The sequence below is a fragment of the Tympanuchus pallidicinctus genome, unplaced genomic scaffold, assembly GCF_026119805.1.
Source record: "Tympanuchus pallidicinctus isolate F22 unplaced genomic scaffold, pur_lepc_1.0 scaffold4, whole genome shotgun sequence".
NCBI lineage: Eukaryota > Metazoa > Chordata > Aves > Galliformes > Phasianidae > Tympanuchus > Tympanuchus pallidicinctus.
In genome coordinates this window covers 38,756,780-38,778,486 of record NW_026294758.1, presented here as the reverse complement: position 1 = coordinate 38,778,486, position 21,707 = coordinate 38,756,780, and the positions used below count along the sequence as shown (strand labels likewise).

The 21,707-nt window shown below is 38.4% G+C and overlaps 1 protein-coding gene across 4 annotated transcripts in view; it reads left to right on the top strand.

The window, feature by feature from the left end:
• Nucleotides 1-21,707, top strand: part of TMC1 (transmembrane channel like 1) — a 112,113-nt gene that overhangs the window by 62,935 nt on the left and 27,471 nt on the right. For 3 of the 4 annotated variants that reach the window (XM_052701302.1, XM_052701303.1, XM_052701304.1), the window contains exons 3-7: nucleotides 1,128-1,193; nucleotides 1,305-1,677; nucleotides 6,751-6,891; nucleotides 18,702-18,792; nucleotides 20,054-20,135. In XM_052701302.1, coding sequence (XP_052557262.1) covers nucleotides 1,128-1,193; nucleotides 1,305-1,677; nucleotides 6,751-6,891; nucleotides 18,702-18,792; nucleotides 20,054-20,135 — 753 coding nt within the window. The remainder of the gene's footprint in view (nucleotides 1-1,127; nucleotides 1,194-1,304; nucleotides 1,678-6,750; nucleotides 6,892-18,701; nucleotides 18,793-20,053; nucleotides 20,136-21,707) is intronic. The other variant, XM_052701305.1, reaches the window with a different exon arrangement.

Genomic DNA, 21,707 nt, shown 5'->3' with positions numbered 1-21,707 from the left:
GGAGCCTAATGACAGCTGTCTACTTCAATTCAAGGCGCTATTTCTTAGTCATTGATCTCTCACTGCCATGTACCTCTACGTATTCCACTGGCATGTTGTTCCACATCTACAAACTCAAACAAGGATACCTGAAGAAAAACTTTCAGCTCCTGTTTTTTCAGGTATTAATTAGACTGTTTCTGAAGGTACATTGCCAGTGAACTACCAGTTTTAGTAGTGACATGATATGTAATATGTAGTGTTATGATATGAATATGCAGTATAATGATGGATATAATGGACATGATAGAGAATAGTCTTTTTCTTCTCCGTAAATATACAATCCTGGTCTCAGAATGTAGAATAAAGATGAACTGGATACTGTCTTGGATACTGATAAACAGCAGAAGCAACCTCTCTTGCTGAACTTACTGAGACCAACAAACATAAACAATGGATCCACTCCAAAACAAGGATATCTCTAGGCAGAAATACTACTGGCTTCTGTAAATAGGCTCTCCCTCCAAAGTCTGCAAGGTTTCTGTCATCTCCTGAGGGACAGAAGAGGACCATTGTACAGAATACAACAGAGCTGTGTCAACTTTCATCATATGCTTAGAGATGTGGTTGCTGAAACTGAAGATCTGAGAGCAACTTTCTTCTTTCCTCTGGGATTGTGTTCTCCAGCAGTGCTACAGCTATAAAATTTCATCCTCTCCCGTCTGTCAAATCATTTAATGACTCTTTTAATCTTTAATCTCAGCCAGTGCTTATCTTTCACACATCTAAGAAAATCTGAGAATTGCTTGAGAATCATCTTCATCTTCCTTTATTTATTCCTTCAGTTACAGGGTGCTGCTGGTTACAGTGTTTCTTTTTTTGGGGTCCTTCTGTCCTACGTATGTGCTCTGTAAGATTAAGATCTCTGTGCCATCACTTTCAATTTTACTTACTTTAGTGCTCAAAGAAGATAAAACTTTTTTTATTTCTGTTTTCATCTGATTTCTTGAAAGCTGTTCTCCTTGTTCAAATAGCTGGATTTGTGGAATGATGTAAGAGAGCACAATGTGGTAAATTTCTTAAACGCTCTGCGTTCCTACTGACTAATCCACACTTCACATGCACTGGCTTTTGTTTTCTAATTACAGATGCCAGTGAGGTCGACAATGAAGAAGACAGTGCAGCCGAGAATCAAGAAAATGACAGAGGAGCAGGTCAGTAGGTGTGGATAACTTTGAGGCCACGTTCATTTACGTAAATGAAACAAGGAAGGAAGGTCTCTCTCTAACATACGAACTTCTCTCATATGTTCATTTCTGTCACAGATAAAGAGAGGAAGAGAGCAAAACCAAGAACCAGAAGGGGACATGGAAGAGGAAGAGCCAGGCATGGTGGTGAGGAGGATGGAGATGATGAAGATGGAACAAGGAGAGCTGGGCAACGCAGGCAAAGAAACCGGAGAGGACGGAGCCGAGCAGGTGGAAATGAGGGCAGTGATTCTGAGGGGGATCCTACAAAAGCCAGGAAGAACCAGGCAAATCAAAAATCAAAGGAAGATGGTGAAGAAGAGGAAGATGAAAAAGGGGGTAAGAGTGGGAAAGGCAAAAATGAGAAGAAACAGGACAAAAAGGCTGATAAGAAAGGGAAGAAAGAAAAGGCCAACAAGAAGAAAAAGGACAAAAAGAAATCAGGATCTGGGTAATTTTATATATACATATATATATATATAAATATAAAACAATTGTTGCCTTATGTAAAACCTGTTTTTATTTATAGCTGTGAAATGCCAAGAGTTGGCATAGCTCCTTGCCAAAGCTGAACAGGAGGTTTTATTTTATTTTCTTCTGCAATTAGGAGATTCTGAGTGAAGTGGAAACTGTCCATAGAGCCAAATCCACTACAGTGAAATGTGGTCAAGGGCTATCATGTGTCCAGGGTGGAACTTTTGAAAATGACTGTACAGACATTTCTGATACCACCAGTGTTCTGACATTAGAGACAAATCTCATAAATCTGAACAGAAACTTCAGCTGGGGTCTCCCTTACTGTAGTTAAGTGTCTCACATTCTTGAGCTGTTCTCTGGAGTGACAGAGGAAGGAACAAGTGACAGAATGACAGTGAGTGAGATCTGCTACTTTTTTCCTAAGCAACCAAACAACCAAAACCAAATAAAAAGCCAAAACCAATCACTGCCCAGAATCCCAGGATCTAGTTCTGTTTCCAGTGCAGAATCAAATTCTTGACACTTTCCAAAAGTTCAAGGTCTTATTTCCTATCCAGCCTTGAACCAGCTTTTTTTGTAACAGATGAAAACTTTAAGAGTTCAGAATCAAGCACGGAGACAAAATTTTCCAAAGTTTGTCTATCACTTAACTCCCACTGAAAATTTCCTTTTCCAGTGCATTTAGTGCAACCTGGGGTCTTTGGAAAATTGCTCTGGCGTAGAACACTTCTGAAAACTCTTTTTATTCTTCTTCTGTCATCCTGGTTTTCCCTGGCAGCATGCCTGTTTTCATGATATTTTAAGGAAACAGTCCCTGAGAACAGTGTACGAAAGAGCTAATGGAGCTCAGCATGCTCATCTCGTTGGAGAGGAACAGGAATCTTCCTTCCTCCATTCAGCACTTGCTACAGCTGTTTATGTTCCCAAAGGCAGCACTACGCAGCACAGCAGGAGTCAGAAGGAAAAGAAAATACAATGAGATATGCTGCTGCATTAATTTGTTTATGATCCGATTTCAGTACATTTCTAGTTCACTTCCTTTCCCTACAAGAATATCTAAAATCTTCCTTTGTGCTGGCTTATTTCTGTGGTGCCAATTGTTCCCCACTGTACAATTTCCTATACTCATAAAAGCAACAGGACTGAATCTGCCAACACTTGTTCCTTTGCTTATTGCTGTTGTCATCCCTTGCAAGCATTTATTGAGTGTTAATTTTTTAAAAAAGCCACTTAAAATATAAATTTAAATGAACACATAATGTTTTTAATTGTATTACAAAACTCTGAACATTAAAATACACGTTTAGTCTGAAGAAATTCAGTTTCTATCCAGATCAGCATGTTGTTTCTGAAAGTTGACAGCACATTTGAAGAAAATCTGATGATGCTCTGGAAGATACTTGAAGAACATTATATTCTTAGACATTTAGAGCACCATCCAACAAGATTATGTGATAGTAAATACAAGAATATTTAAAAGGATTTTCAACAGGAAAAAAAAAAACAGCAAAGGGAAAAATGATAGTGATCTGTTCAACTATTGTTTATGTGAATGATTTGCATATCTTAGAACAGGAGAGAGTGATGTGAGCACAGAAGTGTAGCCCATATAACAATTCTGTGAGGACCTACCGTAGTAAAAGCTAAATATTCTTTGATAATATCTCATAGACTCATATAAATTTGAGTTGGAAGGGACCTTTAAAGGTCAGCTAGTTCAACTACCTTGCAATGAACAAAATCTGAAGAGTGCTCAGAGCTCTGTCCAGCCTGACCTTGAATTTCTCCAGTATATGGCAGCCACCACCTCTCTGAGCAAACTATTTCAGTGCCTCACCACTTTTACTGATGTACCTTTTTTAATAGCCAAAATAGAGACAAAATGAAACAAATAAAAAGTAAAATTAATATAGAAAGTAGAGAAGATGTGGTATAATCCCACAGGGGAATATTGTATTTGTTAATGTTTCTGTGGATTTTGTTGTCCACAAACAATTAACAGTTACTTTTTGGCTAAATATCAGAAGTCAGTAGATTCTGCTTTGCTTACTATTTTCCTGCATCCTGCTTTTCACCTTAACTAGAAATAACTCTTTATAAACTAATCATTCTGCTTAAAGAACTCCTAGATGAACTTTGTGCTCATACATATTCTAAATCTTTTTTTCTTTTTTTTCAACCTGCTTGAAGTTTTGATCGTCCTATAGTGAGTTTCATAAGGTAATTCTATGGCAATTCTATGGAAGCTGTTTCTCGATCACTTTAGTGATTGGTATCTCTTAGTGGGGTGTGAGAAGGACCTCTCTATATCATCCCCAAAATATTTTGACAAATTACTCCATATGAGGATTACTCCTTGTGAGGATCTGTGATATTTCTTGATTTCTGTCATGCACCTTGGTTCAAAAGCTAGATTTTTGTTCCTTACTGACTTGTTTAATTGTCTACAATAGCTAGTGCACCTGGTAGTAACCGTCTGTTGAAGCTACAAGTAGAAAAGGAATATTATATTCTTTTTAGTCTGTGCATTTCTTTTTATACTCTGAGCAAATCAATCAGAGTTTAGTTGAATTATTGGAAGATACAGAGCTTTTTCAGGAGTCCAGAGGTACATAGAATTTTAAGGCAGTACTGGCACGGCATCTTCTTTATGCTAGGAAGTGCCAGGGGGTGTTATGGGGATTATCATTGAGCAGTAGAATTGTCTCACACACACAGAAAGAAAAAAGTAGTCAAATTTATTCAGTTTATCCAGAGTCCTACTGCTCTTTTCCCTGAAAATACCCAAGCTCCTAGAAGATATTTTCAGTTCTATAAAATAGCGTTTACAGCAAGCATAATAAATATAATTTAAATCCGTATAAAAGAGATAAGACTAAAACCAGAACACAGATGAATATTACAGACAGGTTCATCAAGTATATAATTTAAGTCAGTGTCATCGATTTCAAGAGCTTTAAAGACTTAAGAAAAGATGCACTGTGTATATTGAATTGAAGTCAAGGAAAACAAAGATTATTTTGGAATTATTGAGCAATCCTTTCTGCTCTGTGTTAGCCTGAAGGTCATGGTGATCTCTTCTACCCTTTAAATGTATGAAACACTGTCTTTCTTGAAAGACTGAGACTTTTGCTCGCTGAAGGCATAATTCTGATTTCCTGGGTTGAATCTTACAGTGTTCAGCCACTGAATGAGTTGCAATTGCACAAAGTTTGGTTGTGTTTTGTAAAGACTCTTGAAAAACCCAAGTAAATAAAATCAATTAGATTTCTTAAAGATGGGTTAAAAAAAATTGAATTTTGAATGTTTTTCTGGCTCTAAAGGAAAGTTAAAAATGGAAAATAGAGCAGTAGTGAGCAATTGGCAAAAGAACCATTAATAACTGTGCTTGTGTTCTGCACGGCTTTCTCTCTTCAGTAAGGTAACTATATTAACACCTGCCCACCATATTTCCCTCTACTCTCACTGCAGCCTTGTACATCTGTATATTTCAATTTTGCCTAACTCTACTATCTTCTTCTGTCAAAAGAAGTTCTCAGTACTGAGCATTGTATAATGCTAAATAACTGATTGTAAAAAATAAGGATTTTAAACTTTTTTTCTTTATTTTTTCTCAAATCACTTGTTTTTTCTTTTCTTTTTTTCTTTAAAATGCACTAGAATTGTATAATTGTATGTATGTATACTTTTACTGACTTTATCCATTTGGCCTATTCACTTTTTCATCACAACGTTAGAACAGCCATATATATGTCTGTTCTCAAAATTCTTCAGAAGCATCTTGATATCTCTAGATTTATATTTTCTGTTGAGCTGTTTTCATACCATGAATCCTGAAATTTGAAGGCCAATTAATTCAACTTCTTAATGTTCGGTAAATGACATTTGAGTCATTAATGTTGCTTCATCTGATTACTCTGAGAGTCTCTCACCTCCGTTGATTTACTTTTGTATGCCTGCAGTTTTTAAATTATCTCCTGCAGATTTTGATGTAATGTTGTCTATTTCATAATACCCTAAGGTAGATGAATAATGAGAAATTCACGTGTACACATTACCAAATATTTTTGCTTTTGTTTTGAAACTCCATAAATATTCTTGCTGCCAAACACTGCTAAAGGAGAGAATGCATTCAGATACTTTCTTTAAATCACGCTTATATCAGACTATGTCTTTGTCATCAGTGTGAGCAGAAGAGAAAAAGATCTTCAGGTTTCCAGAGGACTTGAAACTATTCTGTTATTTGGCTTACATAGTGAGTCAGCTCTGACACTGGATTTTGAATGTCACAGAAGATTGATTCTGAGACTTGATAAAGTTTGAATTACTGCTAACAAAACAAAACAGAAAACTTCTTTTTTAAAGTAGTATATTTCAAAATTTTCAAAACATTAAAGAAAAGCAAAGACAACAGAAAATAGAAACACATCAATTTTTTTTCTAAGAGCTCAGTTTATGGTAGTCATCACAGTGGGCAGGAAATCAAATTCTGGTGATTTCTTACTTATTAATTTCCTGTTTGATGACATATGAAGTCACATTTGTTGCTAGAGATGTGCTGTACGCCACTGCGTGTGATAAGATTGCTCACAGAAAAGCAGACCCAGGTGGATTTCTGAATTTTTCCCATCTCTGAAAAATTACTGCTTTGATTAGTGGATGGGCTGTCAACTGGTGTTTAAACCTGTCTTCTCTCTTCTGAGGCACACAGAAGTGTGATGAAAAAGTTCATTTTTTATGGCACCAGTCCTGATTTGCAGAGTTGGTTTGGACTCCCAGAAAGGCTGGTTACTCCTGCAGGACGCATCCCCAGAGTGACTGCTGCTTTTCATGTGTAGTGTGACTGCGTGGGGTGTAATGCTGGTGAAGCACAATGCAGCCTTTGCATTGATGCTAAACAGTGAGTCTGTTTTCTCTTCAGTGCAACAGAGAAAGCATTGTTCTAGGTCTTAGAATTTCTATGAATTTATACCATGTCTATGCTCCACGAAAACTTATGTCCGTCTTAATTTTTTGTGATGTTTCTTGTTCCCATTTTTGGCTGAAGCTCTGATTCTGACTCTGAGGAGGAGCCGATTACTGAGGAGGAATTGGCCAAACTGAAAGAAGAGGTAGAAGAAAAAAAGAAGCTAATCGCCACATTACGAAACAAGCCATGGAAGATGAAAAAGAAGTTGTCAGTTCTAAAGTATGGTTTGAATTTCATAATGTCTATTTGTCATCTTTCTTTGTATTGTCTTTTGTTCTCTAAATTTGCTAAATTTATGTTGGCAATTGCTTCAAATGATAAGTTTAAGCTCTTCTTAAGGAAAAATGATGCAACTTAAGAAATAACACAGGGTAATTGCAGTGAGGAGAGAGGAATTTCCTTTTTATTCTAACTTTCTCTAGAGAAGAGTACCTTTTTTGGAGTTACAGAAAAGAAAACATGAATGAAAATTGAACTTGATTTCTCATGCATTTTCAAGTTTGCCAGCAAGTATATCATTACATTTTTATCACTGCAAAAATGTCAGTTAAATTTCAGTTAAATAATCAGTTATATTTTCACCAAACACAAGAAACTGGGTTAACAAATAGAACTTTATTCTCTTGCCAAAGCTGCTGTACTCCTCTGTTTTCAATAACTCATTCACTGCAGTACTCTCCAAACATCAGCAAAATGCATGGTTGTGTTGAATTAGGCACAAGTAACAGAATATCAGAGTACTCTTCTCCAGGCGGTTTTTGAGATGGTGAGAAAACATGAATCAGATGAGAGAGCATATGAGGTGGGGTGTGGAAGGTCTGTGACTTTTTTTTTCTATAAAGTAAAATTATTCTGGGGGGAGACATTAACAAATGAACATAATGAAGGCATATTGTGAAAAAAGGATACATGGAACAAAGAAAAAGAACCGAGTGCCTAGGAGATGTAAAGTAGAAGCATTATGAAAGTCAGGGAATTTCAGGAGAGTTAGGTGACCAGATTATATAATCAGACAACAGTTACTATATTTTGCATAGTCTTACTATGAAATGTTTTTAGTTGGAGGAGTAATTCTAGTCACCCTCAGTGACTGAAAATTGACATAGCTTAAGAGTATTATGAGGTGGACTTTCCCCGTTATGCCAACAGCAAGTTTTCAAAATCTTGTTGTCTGCCCATATAATGAGAATTATTTCTTTATTAATATTCAATGTTGTCATGGTTCTATGTTTGTTTGTTTGTTTGTTTTATTTTGGGTTTCAGTATTCCACATCAAAACATCATGTAGTGTACAGGGCATTAAAGTGTCACTGCCCCAATCCCAGCTACCTATCCCTGTACATTACAGCAGTCACGGGATCTGGCCCTTCCAGGTGGGGGGGCGCTCTCTTGCTGCCTGGCAGTGGGTGCTGGAGGTGCTTTCCTGGCCGTTCCAAGCTGTTCAGGTTTGAATCGGTCCCGGGAACTCTCTCTCTCATCTTGTCTGATTTATTAATCTCAATTTCAATTAAATTGTATATATTGTGTTATCTTGTATTCCGATATTATAGTAAAATAAGTTTTCCTCCATAGATTGTTGCCGCTGCTCTTTTCCTCCCTTCCTTCCTTCCCATTTTTGTGGGACTGGGGTGGGGGGGGAGGACAGAGGCCTGTCACCTCTGTCACGGACATAGATTGATCTGATCAACTCTGTGACAGATTTTTTTGGTTCCCACACCGGGAGTCGAACCTGGGCTGCCTGGGTGAAAACCAGAAATCCTACTTCCCACATGGTCTAGCGGTTAGGATTTCTGGAATGTCATGGTTAATCAGTTGAGACATTTGCTGCCGCGTTTCATTCAGTTGGTCCGTCACTTTTGAGATGGCGGCTACAGCAGCATGAATGGGGGATAGCAACTGTTGATAGTTTTGGAGCGTAAGAATTAATTCATAAATGAAGGGCGTTCTCTGTTGTTCTTGGTATCTGTCACACGCTGACATCAGTGTAGAGGCATATTTGTCCGGTGCTGTTGTTACGAGTTTCTGCCATATCTCAGGTGTCGTCCTCACTTTTTCAGGGTCGCGGTCTTGGCGTGGATGGTTAGGAACAAAGTTAGGGTCATACAACATTTCCACCACGCCTATTTCTCTTAAATACTGGATGCCCTTTTCAACTGTATCCCATTTTTTCATCGCAATCTTCAAACCGTTTTTGAAGGGATATTTTTCCTTCACAGCTATTAACACTCGTTCCCAGAGGGAGGCAGCCTCATCCGAGCATCGACTAATTCCTCTATCGATAGCTGGGTCTCTGGCAATGGCACCTAGCTGGCGAGCTTCATTACCATCCAGAGACAAGCTATGGGCCCCACTGTCCCAACAGCGAACCAACCAGGAAACAAGACTTTCATTCGGGTGCCGTGTAAACTCCTTTCTTGAACCTTGGATTTCAGTCATCTTTAGAGGCCGGCGAGTAGTAATAGAGATTTCCTCTTCATCACTCTCTTCTGCATGTCTCTTAGTTTTCCCTTTTGCCTTTCGTGATGGTGGTGGTTCTGAGGAGGGCCCCTCGCCTGGATCTTCCTCCACCTCCTCCTCCTCCTCTTCTCTTTTTCGTTCAAGACGCGAAGACACTCGTTTCCATTTCTTGCCCTCCACAGGAGCAACTGGAATTGTTACTGGTGTCTCCTGTGATTGATTAGATTTGACTTGGGGATTTTCCCCTTTGGCTTGAACCTCAGCTCGGAAACTCTCTCTCTCCAGAATGGTGCTATATAGGGCACGGTAAGCACAAGCCAAACCCCAAATAAGTTGTACCTCCTTAGATTTATGTAAGCCGCATAGTCCCTGACTCAAATATTGGCTTAGTTTCTCAGGATCCCACAGGTGTTCAAGAGTAAAATCCCATGACACTATGGGTCCCCATGCTTCTAAGACCTTTCTTAAACCTCTCCTTATTCCCAACCAGTCATCATTCTCTAGTTTTGGAGGAGACTCCTTATTACGAATGCGTTGGAGTACACTCAGGAGAATTAACAACATGCACACCAACATGAGTATTGATGACACACTCACCAACATGAGTATTAATTCAAGATTCGAAAAACGTTTGATAAACCGAGAAGAAAACCCAGAGACTGGTCTGAACATTGTGTTGTTTGTAAAATTAGCTATTCCATTTGGGATGTAGCTGTTTGTGAAATTAGCCATTCCTTCTGGGATGTAGTTGCTTGTGAAATTAGCCATTCCTTCTGGAATGTAAATGTCAAAATTCAAATCATACCACATTGCAAGTAGGTAAAACAGGTAAAACATAGGTGTCTCCATCAGTGTCCTTAGGTAGTTATATATGAATGCAATTCCACAACACACAAGTGTGAGATGGATTATTGGCCAGTAGGTTGTGAGTAACACCATTGCTTTAAATCCTTTACCCAGCATCCCCACGATAACAAGTGGGTTCATCACTGGTGCTTGCTAGAAAGGGGTTAATGAACTGAAGCTAACAAGAGGAGGGAAAAAAAAAAAGGAAAAAAAGGCACTACCCAGACTAAGTAGTGCTCAAAGTTTACAAATATCCCAGAACACTGGCAGTACGCCTAATCTTTCAAGGTCAGGTTTTTCAGCACAGACACTTGAACTACTGATAATGCTCCCTAACGAAGCTCTCTAAGAGCAGAAAGAAAATGAGATTCGTTCTAAAAGCTAAAAAGCAGCTTGTGCCCCACGTTGGGTGCCAAAAAATCTGTCACGGAGTTGATCAGATCAATCTATGTCCGTGACAGAGGCGACAGGCCTCTGTCCTCCCCCCCCACCCCAGTCCCACAAAAATGGGAAGGAAGGAAGGGAGGAAAAGAGCAGCGGCAACAATCTATGGAGGAAAACTTATTTTACTATAATATCGGAATACAAGATAACACAATATATACAATTTAATTGAAATTGAGATTAATAAATCAGACAAGATGAGAGAGAGAGTTCCCGGGACCGATTCAAACCTGAACAGCTTGGAACGGCCAGGAAAGCACCTCCAGCACCCACTGCCAGGCAGCAAGAGAGCGCCCCCCCACCTGGAAGGGCCAGATCCCGTGACTGCTGTAATGTACAGGGATAGGTAGCTGGGATTGGGGCCCTGTACACTACATGATGTTTTGATGTGGAATACTGAAACCCAAAATAAAACAAACAAACAAACAAACATAGAACCATGACAAATGTGAATTTGGCTTTGTACATTCAACACGTTCAGTAATTCTACCCAAATGTCAGCCATTTTAATCAACTTTTATATTATTATATTCATGAAATCTAGACTGGGAGACAAGGTCCGCATTCAGTTTTATTTGTCACCATCAGAAGGATTATTTTAATAAAAATTATTCATCAACAAACTTCTACAGGAGCTGTAAAACAATGTTTTTATTCTTCTGGATTTTGCTATAGCCCTCTCTGGTGTAGGCTTAGAAATTATTGGCACTTTATTTTGTTTGCCCCAGAAGAGAATGTTTTGCAAGAGAAAATGTCAGTTGTTCAGATTAGCTTCTTTCAGTCTCCTCTTATTATTTTATTAATTATGGGCACATGTAATAACATATTTTAGTATATTGATACATCTGTTTCAGATTTGTAGTCTCATCATCAATACCCAATACATCAATATTGACGTTATTCTTATATGTATGGAAAATGGACAAAAACTGACTCTCTAAGTACCTTAAATGAGTTTTGTATACTCCTATCAGTAGAAACTTTCAGTAAAGAAATATTTTAGCTAGCATTTGGGGCTGTCACCTTGTTCTTTCCCTGTGTAGATTTTTGAGTACTATGGGATGCACAGGAAAAAAAATGTCCTATCTACTTAATGGTAGAAGAACAGAATTCCTGATTCTTTGTCTTTCAGCTTCCACAGTAAAGAAACTCAGGTTTCTTCTCAACATTAAGGGAAAAGCCTTTACTGTCAGCCAAAAAATACTTCCTGCTTGCATTTTTTTAGTAGCCATTGTTTTCAAAGAATGAAAAAATAATGCTTGCTTAGAATGATATTTATGAGAATATAAAACAAGAAAATAGTTTTCAAAGTATTTTGAAAGAGAATTATGAAGGTTACATATGAATTTTTGTTCTTTAAATATATATATATATTTAAGAAAAGTTAATTTCAAAAAAAAAAAAAACAACTTTTGAGGGGAATTGTTCAATTTCTACTCATTTGCCTCCTTTTAAAAAGTGATAGAAAATAAAAATTGTCAAAACTTTTTGTTTAAGTATTTCCAAGACTGAAGAATGAACAACTTGCTCAGTTTTCTGATTCAAATCCCAGCTTATTTTTTAAAAAAAAAAAAAAAAGTTATTTGTTTTTTTTTAAAGAAATAAGCACTGGAATTAAATGTTCAGTGTTTTCTATGGGGGTGACACACATGAAGGCTACATTAATTTTTTTCTTCACTCTTTTTTCTAGAATTGTGTGAGTGGGGAATTAATTTTAGAACATGGAAGCAAAACTGGTAGCTTTGTTGCCTTCAGTCAAAACCTGACTGTTACGCTCACTATTGAAATGGCATTCGTAATTGGGATGCAGTACACAATTAGACAGCTCTAATTTCTAATTTGTATCCCTCAGCCTGGAAGGATGAATTTCAATGGCCCCTATCTGTTCTCTGAAGAAATGTGACTGATGATAGCTCTCTACAGAAAAGTGTCCCTCTGAGGTTTGGAGTTGAGTTGTACCAGCACATTCTGACTCTAGCTGGATCTTCAAATATCATGTTTAGGTCTCAGTAAGTCTGATGACGAGAATAGAAGAGAGAAGATATGGAGAGGAATGAAAGGATGCTATGTGGCAAATAGCATTGCTTCTCTTGCCTAACCAGTAGGCATGGCTGAGAGCAGATGATGTAGTAGTCCTTGCTGTTGACAGCCTTCATGCAGCTGGAGCCCAAGCTTTTTTCTTATTTTATAGACAGATTTTGTCTTTCAAAAGAGTCTTTCTCATCTTCCTTTGTTTAGATTGACTATGAACTACACTGCTATTGAGCCTTTTCTATAGGAGATTCATGAATCCATACATCATTCCTCTCAACATTGGCTATTCAGGACAGAAGAAAATTAGCTGAAGAGCCATTAGATTTTAACAACCATCAGCTGTTTTTTATAATGCTGAGATTTAGACAGAGGGTGTTAAACTATTAGAAAGATTTTTAATTAGTAAAAGGTACAAAAGATAAAACCAATGGGCCATAGCTTCTAGTGTTGCAATGAGTAAGGGAAGGCTATCCCAATTTACAGCTGAGGTTTTGATTTTGGGAACTTAATCATCTATTTATGCATTCTCCCTGTTGGGTATTGTTTGGCCTGGAAGAAATGGAATGTTCAAGAGCTGATCTAGTATGTTAGGAACTGGAGTACTCACTCCCCTCCTTAAAGCACATTGCACTTTGTGTAGACAAATGTTTGTGATGTAAATAGTAAACATTATTAATAGTTATGCAGCTTATGTATAGAAGTTTATTAAGATGCTTATAATATGGACAGAGAATTGCACACAAGAATCTAGAAATGTGCAATCAGTGACACCAGTTTAGAACTATACCAAAAAACAATTAACAAAACAACAAAATAAGAAAAATTACAACCAGCTTTTGAAAGGTTTTGGCCTCTCAAAGAAATTCCAGTTAAATACAGACTATACAGAGAACTATGAGAACTGTGTTTTTTAAAATGAAAAGCATTCTTATTGTTATATACTGGGGACAGGTTATACTATGATGATAATTTTCCCCTCCCTCCCTCCCTCCCTCCCTCCCTCCCTCCCTCCCTCCCTCCCTCCCTCCCTCCCTCCCTCCCTCCCTTCCTCCCTTCCTCCCTTCCTCCCTTCCTCCCTTCCTCCCTTCCTCCCTTCCTCCCTTCCTCCCTTCCTCCCTTCCTCCCTTCCTCCTTCCTCCCTTCCTCCCTTCCTTCCTTCCTTCCTTCCTTCCTTCCTTCCTTCCTTCCTTCCTTCCTTCCTTCCTTCCTTCCTTCCTTCCTTCCTTCCTTCCTTCCTTCCTTCCTTCCTTCCTTCCTTCCTTCCTTCCTTCCTTCCTTCCTTCCTTCCTTCCTTCCTTCCTTCCTTCCTTCCTTCCTTCCTTCCCTCCTTCCTTCCCTCCTTCCCTCCTTCCCTCCTTCCCTCCTTCCTTCCTTCCTTCCTTCCTTCCTTCCTTCCTTCCTTCCTTCCTTCCTTCCTTCCTTCCTTCCTTCCTTCCTTCCTTCCTTCCTTCCTTCCTTCCTTCCTTCCTTCCTTCCTTCCTTCCTTCCTTCCTTCCTTCCTTCCTTCCTTCCTTCCTTCCTTCCTTCCTTCCTTCCTTCCTTCCTTCCTTCCTTCCCTTCCTTTCCTTCCTTCCTTCCTTCCTTCCTTCCTTCCTTCCTTCCTTCCTTCCTTCCTTCCTTCCTTCCTTCCTTCCTTCCTTCCTTCCTTCCTTCCTTCCTTCCTTCCTTCCTTCCTTCCTTCCTTCCTTCCTTCCTTCCTTCCTTCCTTCCTTCCTTCCTTCCTTCCTTCCTTCCTTCCTTCCTTCCTTCCTTCCTTCCTTCCTTCCTTCCTTCCTTCCTTCCTTCCTTCCTTCCTTCCTTCCTTCCTTCCTTCCTTCCTTCCTTCCTTCCTTCCTTCCTTCCTTCCTTCCTTCCTTCCTTCCTTCCTTCCTTCCTTCTTTTTGAAGTATTGCTTATTTTATCCTAGAAGAACACATCAACACGGATAAAGTGAAAATAGAATATTTTTTAAGCATAGAAAACCCAAGGATATACATATGTATATCCATGCACCTCCTTATATATGTGTATCTATATATACAAACTTATAAATAAAGTTGCACTATATGTATCTTTGGATGGGCTATTTGCAGTCCAATGAATCTGTATTTCACGTCTCTTACTATGAACATGTTGGCAGTCTTGGAGGACAGCCTGGCTGTCCTGAAGGCCAGCTGGGTATTGAATAACACTATAATTTGCTCATTATTACTGCTGAACTGTTTTCAAATGAGATGGACCCGGCAACAGCTGTTTGACATTCAGTTTTAAGCCAATCTTTTTAGACTTGGAAAAGTCCTGGGTGATCAATATTTATACAACATTTGTTTTTAATGAGTTTTTAGACCTTCCTGAACTGTTACTGAAAAATGTGAGCAATCTGCTTGAATCCTGTTCATTAGCAGCAACCTCTGAGTGCTGTAATTTATCCTCTCTATGCAACACTGAAGTGCTCGAAGTACCGTACACCTAGCACTTTGGGAGCCGTAACTCCACACCTCTTATTAATAATTAGCTCAGGCTTCTCCGGGACAATAATGCTGGACTCCATGCAACATTTATAAGTTCCTTGTGTCTGTAATTCAATTAATAAGGTTGCTCTCAAGCTTCTTTAAATTCACAGTTAGCAAACAGGGCACACTTTGGCCTATCTTGTGATATAGATAATTTACGTATAACACATGATACCAGCTATTACAAAGCTCAGTTTTGTTGCCCTGTGTTGCTTTTGACACGTCCTCATGTTAGTAAAGTTGCACTACTTCCAAGGGGGTGTGCGTGCGTATGTGTGTGTTTTTGGTAATTGTTGAGGTTTCTAAAAGAATTCTATGAGATTAAGACTAATTTATACTGCTTGATTATTCCATGTTTCTTCACATTCTACTCTTAGAATAAAAGAAAAAATGAAAAGGACAAAGTGTGGTGAAAGTCTACTAGGATGTTTAAATGGAGGCCTTTTGAGTGAGGAGGATTAAATGTCAAGGTAGAAAGCTGAATTAAATAACATATTGGTTTATACTTAACAAAAAAAACATGTAGCACAGGCATGGAAAATACACTGAAAGTCTGTTCCCTGACTGAATGTTGTCGTGTTGTTGCTGAGCTTTCAAAGCTAGGAAGATTTTTACAGAAGAATTTCATTTATTTCAATTGCATAATGACAGAATCACAGAAGGGTTTGGAAAGTATCTCCAGAGGTCATCAACTCCAACCCCATTCTAAAGGCTCTTTTCAGCAGGCAGCACAGGTGGGCGTCCAGATGGGTCTTGAGTATCACCAGAGAATGAGACTTTGCAACCTATCTCGGCAACTTGTTTCAGCACTCTGCTAGTTCAACAGTAAATACATTTTTCCTTGTGTTCTATGAAACTTCCTGTGTTTCAGTTTGTTATTATTTTGTTACTACTGCCCCTTGTTCTGTCTTTACACACAACTGAAAAGAGCCTGATCTCACACACTTGGCTCGTGCGCTTCAGATACTTACAAAAGGTGATGAGGTACCCTCTCAGTCTTCTCCAGGGTGAAGAGTTCCAGGTGTTCCTTCAACCGGACTCTGCACTACTGATGCCAACCCTAGTTCTTAACCCACCTCACTGTCCATTCATCTATCTCAACTTCATTGTAGAATGTTGTGGGACATGTTGTTAAATGCCTTGTGTTTAAAACACAAACATCAGGAAACATATCATCCACTGCTCTCCCTCCATGTACCCAGCCAGTGATGACATCACAGAAGCTAGTAGGTTGGTCAAGCATGATTTTTCCTTGGTGAGTCCATATTGATTACTCCTGATAACCGTCTTCTCTTCCAATTGCTTGGAGATGACATCCAGAAAAAGTTATTCCAATCATTTTTCATAGAATCATAGAATGACGTGGGTTGAAAAGCGCCTCAAAGATCATCGAGTTTCAACCCCCCTGCTATGTGCAGGGTCACCAACCAGCAGACTAGGCTGCCCAGAGCCACATCCAGCCTGGCCTTGAATGCCTCCAGGGATGGAGCATCCACAACCTCCTTGGGCAACCTGTTCCAGTGCCACACCACTCTCTGTGTGAAAAATTTCCTCCTGACACCTAACCTAAACCTCCCCTGTCTCAGTTTAAAGCCATTTCCCCTTGTCCTATCACTATCCACCATCGTAAATGGCTGCTCCCCCTCTTGTTTATACACTCCCCTCAAGTACTGGAAGGCCACAGTAAGGTCTCCATGGAGGCTTCTCTTCTCCAAGCTAAACAAGACCAGTTCCCTCAACCTTTTTTCATAAAAGAAGTGCTCCAGCCCTCTGATCATCTTATTGGCCTTCCTCTGGATCCGCTCCGAGAGCTCTGTGTCTTTCCTGTGCTGGAGGCCCCAGGCCTGGATGCAGCATTCCTGATGGGGCCTCACAAGAGCTGAGTAGAGGGGGGCAATCACCTCTCTCTGCCTGCTGTCCACTCCTCTTTTAATGCACCCAGAACACATTTGGCCTTCCAGGCTGCAAGGGCACTCTACTGTCTCATGTCCAGTTTCTCTTCCACCAGAACCTCCAAGTCCTTCTCTGCAGGATTGCTCTCAAGCAGTTCTTCACCCAGTCTCTATAAACACCTGGGATTACACCAGCCCAAGTGCAGCACCTTCCACTTGGCCTTGCTGGACCTCTTTTTGTTCAAATGGGCATAGGGCAGTATTAGAGAAGGGAGAGATCTCAGCCACCAGCAAAGTGAAATCAAAGAATATGCTCAGGGATGTCAGCAATGTCAGCCCTGAAGATTTGGATCATCATGTCAAAAATTAGTTTTGGTTTGTTGTAGAAAGTCAGAAATTGAGTAAAAGCTTAAATAATATCAAAGCTCTTGAAAAATTGCTTGATAGAAAGTCCAGGAAGCAGAGACAGCTTCTTTTTGATGTTTTTTGTTTGTTTGTTTGTTTTTGTTTTTTGTTTTTTGTTTAATCTTAAAGAAAAATTTCAATAAGACATATAAAACAAGCAAACACAAGGCGTAGATTGAGATTAAAGTAAATCTTTATATGATTTACACTGTGTAAAATTCATTCTTGTTCTGGCTTAATTTCATTGTAGAATTTTTTTTTTGTGGAGTACCTTTTCCAGATACAGATACAAACTGTCCAATGTGGAGGATTTTCAAAGTGTTAGTGGTTGTTTTCCCCTTTAAATTTCTAATTTAATGCTTCATTAAAAAAGCAAACTACAACAACGACACAAAACAAACAAATAAAATGTTCCCCAATGCCTATGTTTTGAAATCTTTTAGTTCTGCATCATAACTCCATGTAGTTTTTGACCAAAAGCATAGGCTTTCTACAGTTTCTGTAGGCTTCAATTTCAGCAATTTTTCATGAAATAGCCCACTGTTTGGGTTCTTTGATGACAGAAGTGATGGTAAAAGGTATTTCTCTTAAGTGAGAAATATGGTATGGTGACTTAGGGGATGTGTCCAAATTGATTCTGCAAGTGCAGCATTTGTGAGGACGCTGCCACCTGTCGTTAACAGTGGCTTATATCTTTCCAGACGGTGAAATAAGATTTTAAATCCTGAACATATGTGTTTAAATGAGATTCTTGTCCACTTTTCCTGAAGATGAGAAACCTGTTTTCTCTCATTTGTTTGAGATAGGTCGTAGTAGAGTCAAAAGGAAAGAACGAGATGTGAGCCAGAATACCTGGTGATTACTTGGTGATACTTGGGTGATTTAGAAAATGCAAAGGGCTCGATCTGATGTCAAAATCAGCTAAAGTAAAAAAAAGTCAGATGCCAAGATCCAGAATATAAATGTGATGCAGCAGCACAGAGTAAGAGATCTCTAGAGTCTTAAAAGGATCCTGAGGAACACTTTGAAGTGGTGAAGAAATGGCATGTGTGGCTGTGTATCTGAGTGGTGGTTGGCTATTTTATTTTATTTTTCTCTGAGTCTACGTGTTTTGCCTCAGGGACAAAAAAGAGGGGGTAGGGAGGAAAAGTTACTGTCTTGGGATTCTTGTCTAAATGTATAACAGTTTTTCCTTCTACCAACCCAAATCTTTGAAGGAAAAAAAAAAAGGGGGGGGGAAATTGCTAGGAAAAAGCCTTCTGTAATCCTGAGGATATCGGAAGAATTGGCACTAGTCCTGATACCTCATCAGCTGGATTTAGGCGTGAGCATTTGGAAAGAGAGTGCTCAGATGGGACTCAAAGAGTGAAAGCTGAATTCAGTAGTTTGCATAATCTTGGGAAGCACAGAAACAAAAGAATGTAATCATCTGTGCCTTTCTTTTGCCCTTATTTTCCAGAGAAGCACAGCTTTTTGTTGAAAAATTTGAAGGTGCTCTTGGAAAAGGAAAGGGAAAAAAGTTCTATGCGTACAAAGTGATGATGACCAAGGTAAGTGTATTACTTTACTAACTTCATGTCACACAAAAGTGGAGTCTTGGGTGGCTATATGTACTCATTTTCCAAAACAAATTTTCTTGTCTTTATCTGGTTATTAATGCTTTTGTTTCCTCTGTTTGCACATGAAACAATTTCTAATTAAGCTCACAGTTTGATTGGGACTTATCATCTGCTTATCAGGTGTTTAATTGAGACTTTATCAATAGAAAAATTAACTGTTTTGCTGGAGTTATAAAGACTCATATCTGAACACATCCCTTGAAAAAATTTCTATTGGTGTAGATGTTTCTCTACAGTCTGGATCTTAAGCCTAGTCTTTCCATTGATCCTGAGAATCAGAAAATGCCTTTTTGCCCACTGTAAAGATACCAGAGGCGCCTCTATTGAGTCAAAACACAAGCAATATCTCAGATATATTCTAGGAAACTACGTGTTGCTGCAAGAGTGTGATTGAGAGGCTGAAAAGTTGTTGCTGAGTACTCCATGTCCACATTATATTTGTTCTGGTCAGTTTTACTTTGATCCAAGTGATTCCATGAACTAAATACACAGCAGTGGATATGGATTAGTACACTTCTAAAGTATGTTTTTCGAATGAGTTTTATACTTTGGTAGATCTTTAAAGTGAATGTGGTAAATTGGCTGGTTTGGAAGATTCATTTCAAAAGTACACTCCTACTCAAAATGAAATGCTGTTGTGGAATGATACTACAAATGTTTGACAGGACTACTTATTCTATCCAGGTTTATCCTTAGGTAAATTGGCTTTTCTGCAGGCAGCTGTGTAGTCACATCTTATTAACATTAATATTCACAAAAAAGGTATTAGGCTTTAAAACTGAGCTGTGCACAAGAAGCTCAATTATGGAAGTTCCACTTATCCAATAGATAAAGTAGTAAGTAGAGTAATTGCAATTAAATGACACAGCTTGAGCTCCAAATCTGAATTATGTATAGCAAAGGAAAGAACAAATTAAATTCTCAGAAACAATTCCAAAAACTGAATGTCATGAAAGGAAGGGATTATATAATCACTTTTCTTGTGGAAGAAATGGGAACTTCACATAAAGGCAGTGGGAGACATATTCAGAACAAACGAAAAAGAGATGACTCTTCATAAGCTAGTGCTTCTGCCACAGTGTGTTCTGCCAAAGAACTGTGTGTATGACTACGGGGTTATATTAGTTAGCTCAAAGGGAAATTGAACATCAGGTGTCAGAAATGATTTTTTTAAACTCCATGAATGTTTCAGAAATGGATGAAATTCCAAAGAGATTTTGAGAATTTTAAGACAGCCTGCATACCCTGGGAAATGAAAATTAAAGAGATTGAAAGTAAGTACTTGTGAATGATAATAAAGAGTACTATCTAGTATTGTATCTCTAATGCATGCCAAAATTCTAAATTACAGTACTTTAGAAGTACTTCCTTGTTCATACATACAGGTATAAAACACATGAATATTTCTTCTTTCATTAATATTAAAATTGATTTTGTAACCTGTTCAAAATGTCCTTGAGAGAATGTTAGGCACCTTACAGATAATAAGACAGTATCAAAGTTAAACTTGGAAAAGAGATATTGAAATTTAGTTGTTGTCTACCTCCACTTTATTTTGTCTGTATATCATAATTATTTCTATGACGTTTTTTTCATAATCTTTAGACTTATTTAAGAGGTGTTGCAAAGTTAGCAGAGCTAGTATGAGATCACTTTTAAAAAACCTTATTTTATTATCAAACTCTGGTCAAAACCTCCAGATGTAATTAGAAATCAAATACAGAATATATTCCACACAGCTTCAAGTTGGTATGCGTGAACTCCACGAAATAAAATTTTCTTAATTGTTGATGTCTGCAGCAGTGCAGTTGTGTTAAAGACGCAGCAGAAGCAACTTTGCAGGAGGAAATGGGCTTCTAGATGGCTACAAACCGAACAAAGACTTGGTTGCCCTTTGGCTCCTATGTCACAATGCCAGTGGCTTTCTCTTTCCAGACTAAGTTTAATTACTTGTGTAACAACAGTAACACTACTGACTTAAGCACATAATAGGTCTTGCTGAAGGAAACACACTGAACAATTCAGAGAATCCTGTTGGCAGAAGTTACCTCACACTTGAACACTGGATCCCTCAGAATGCACAGAAGAATGAGGAGAGATGAAAGAAAGCTGTCAAACACTAGGATTGTACTCTAGGATCAATACTTAGCATACAGATATCATCATCAGACACCACTGTGTCTGTGATGGGTTGTAGTTTTGCAGCAAAATGTAGTTGCACTGAAGAAATCAACCATCGTCTACTCAACTGCTCATTTCTGAAGGAGACAGTACAGTAAAATATGCAGCAAATATCAGATTGTGACAGGCAAAATAGATTGTTTGAACCAGTCTTAGAAACCTGATGCACTATATAAAATGAATATAAAATGCACTGACACAGTTCATTTCTTTAGAACTGTGTCTGTACAATTGCTTTCCATATTGCTACACAGTAGTGCAAGTTCACACTAGAATTTATTTTGTGATTATTTTTTACCATCAGAAGAAATATACCATCTGGTGTATTTTATTCACTAGATCAACATACCTGAAAATGAATGTTTCTAAGTAGCATCTGCTCTATGCAACAGAAGGACCAAGGGATTATAAATAGACAAACAGCTTCTTATTCCAAAGAAACCAGAGGTAACATTTTAAAGTAATACTCTAGGGTAAATGCTAATATTACGCTAGGAGCTATTTTCTTTGAACACAAAAGTGGCCATTAAGCACAGAGATATAAATACCAACAAATGCAGTAGGTGATGTCAGCAGCAGCTGAAAGAGTTAAAATTTATGAAACTTCAAATTCTATTTGAGTGTTGATCCTAACTAATAGAAAGTGTAAGTAGAAAGCTTATGAA